Source organism: Anneissia japonica, unplaced genomic scaffold (genome assembly GCF_011630105.1).
Source record: "Anneissia japonica isolate Jap-2015-1 unplaced genomic scaffold, ASM1163010v1 scaffold65768_len1639_cov145, whole genome shotgun sequence".
Classification (NCBI taxonomy): domain Eukaryota; kingdom Metazoa; phylum Echinodermata; class Crinoidea; order Comatulida; family Comatulidae; genus Anneissia; species Anneissia japonica.
This window is the reverse complement of record NW_022746033.1, coordinates 296-1,639: the sequence shown is the minus strand read 5'-3', so window position 1 is coordinate 1,639 and position 1,344 is coordinate 296. Positions and strand designations below refer to the sequence as shown.

The following is a 1,344-nucleotide window of genomic DNA, read 5'->3' as shown; positions in this document are numbered from 1 at the left end:
TAATTCTTCGTAAACTTTATATTCACCCGAGTGAAAGGTGGGTATGGTCGTCACTGCCTCTCGCGACATATTTACGACCAAAACTAGTCGATAACTGATGGGTCCGAAACGATGATTTTGTAATATTTCCTCGATGCGATCCCTATATTGCAAGATTACGCGTGGATCGGTAAAACGCGTTAGGTCTATCCGATGAGTTTCGTGATCCGTATCCGTGCGAATACAACGAAATCCAGATTGACCGTTTGGGGGTTCCAATTCGCGTTCTGCCCTTTGCTGCATTTCACCACTCGGATTTAAAGCTTGTTGCTGTTTTCGCTGCTTTCGTTTTTCGCGTTTCTCGCGTTGCCTCTGCTCGTCTTCCCGGTCCTCGAGTTCCCACTGCTGCTTTCGTTTTTCGCGTTTCTCGCGTTGCCTCTTCTCGTCTTCCCGGTCCTCGAGTTCCCACTGCTGCTTGCGTTTTTCGCGTTTCTCGCGTTGCCTCTTCTCGTCTTCCCGGTCCTCGAGTTCCCACTGCTGCTTGCGTTTTTCGCGTTCCTCGCGTCTTCTCTGCTCGCGTTCCTCGCGTCTTCTCTGCTCGCGTTCCTCGCGCCTCCTCTGCTCGCGTTCCTCGCGCCTCCTCTGCTGCTCGCGTTCCTCGCGTCTTCTCTGCTCGCGTTCCTCGCGTCTTCTCTGCTCGCGTTCCTCGCGTCTTCTCTGCTCGCGTTCCTCGCGCCTCCTCTGCTGCTCGCGTTCCTCGCGCCTCCTCTGCTGCTCGCGTTCCTCGTAACCGTATCGGCGGTCGTAACCGTATCGGCGGTCGTAACCGTCTCGGCGGTCGTAACCGTCTCGGCGGTCGTAACCGTCTCGGCGGTCGTAGCCGTCTCGGCGGTCGTAGCCGTATCGGCGGTCGTAACCGTCTCGGCGGTCGTATCTATCACGTTCTCTATGGTCGTAATGAGTCATTTTAGCTAATAGCTTAACCCCTTAAGTCAGAATTCAAAATACGTCGATAGAGGGCGTACGTCAGATTACAAAATACAAACGTATTTTACAATTTACCGAGCCGCACACTTTTTACACACGCCGTCGATCGTAACCTTACATCCCACGCCGCACACGTAACACGGGGATATCTTGCTGCCGTGCTTCATCCTATACATGTGGCTGGCGCAGTACCCCTTGAGGTGATCGGGCAGCGAGTCTTGTTCCCGATGGATAATCCTACGACACAGCTCGGTCGAACCCATCTTGAGATAACGACAGCCGTCTTCGCCCTCGGGACGTCGACTGGGTGATTGACGCCGTAAGAGTATCGCGTTGCTCACAACTTGTCCGCCGCATCTATAGCAGATATTGTGCAGT

The 1,344-nt window shown here is 53.9% G+C and overlaps 1 protein-coding gene across 1 annotated transcript; it reads right to left on the bottom strand.

Moving 5' to 3' along the window:
- Window positions 1–26: 26 nt before the first annotated feature.
- Window positions 27–945, bottom strand: LOC117120164 (trichohyalin-like; the record flags this gene model as incomplete). Its single annotated transcript, XM_033265188.1, has 1 exon — window positions 27–945. A coding segment is annotated over exon 1 (919 nt), but the record flags the coding sequence as incomplete, so codon positions are not given.
- Between the last annotated feature and the right edge of the window lie 399 nt (window positions 946–1,344).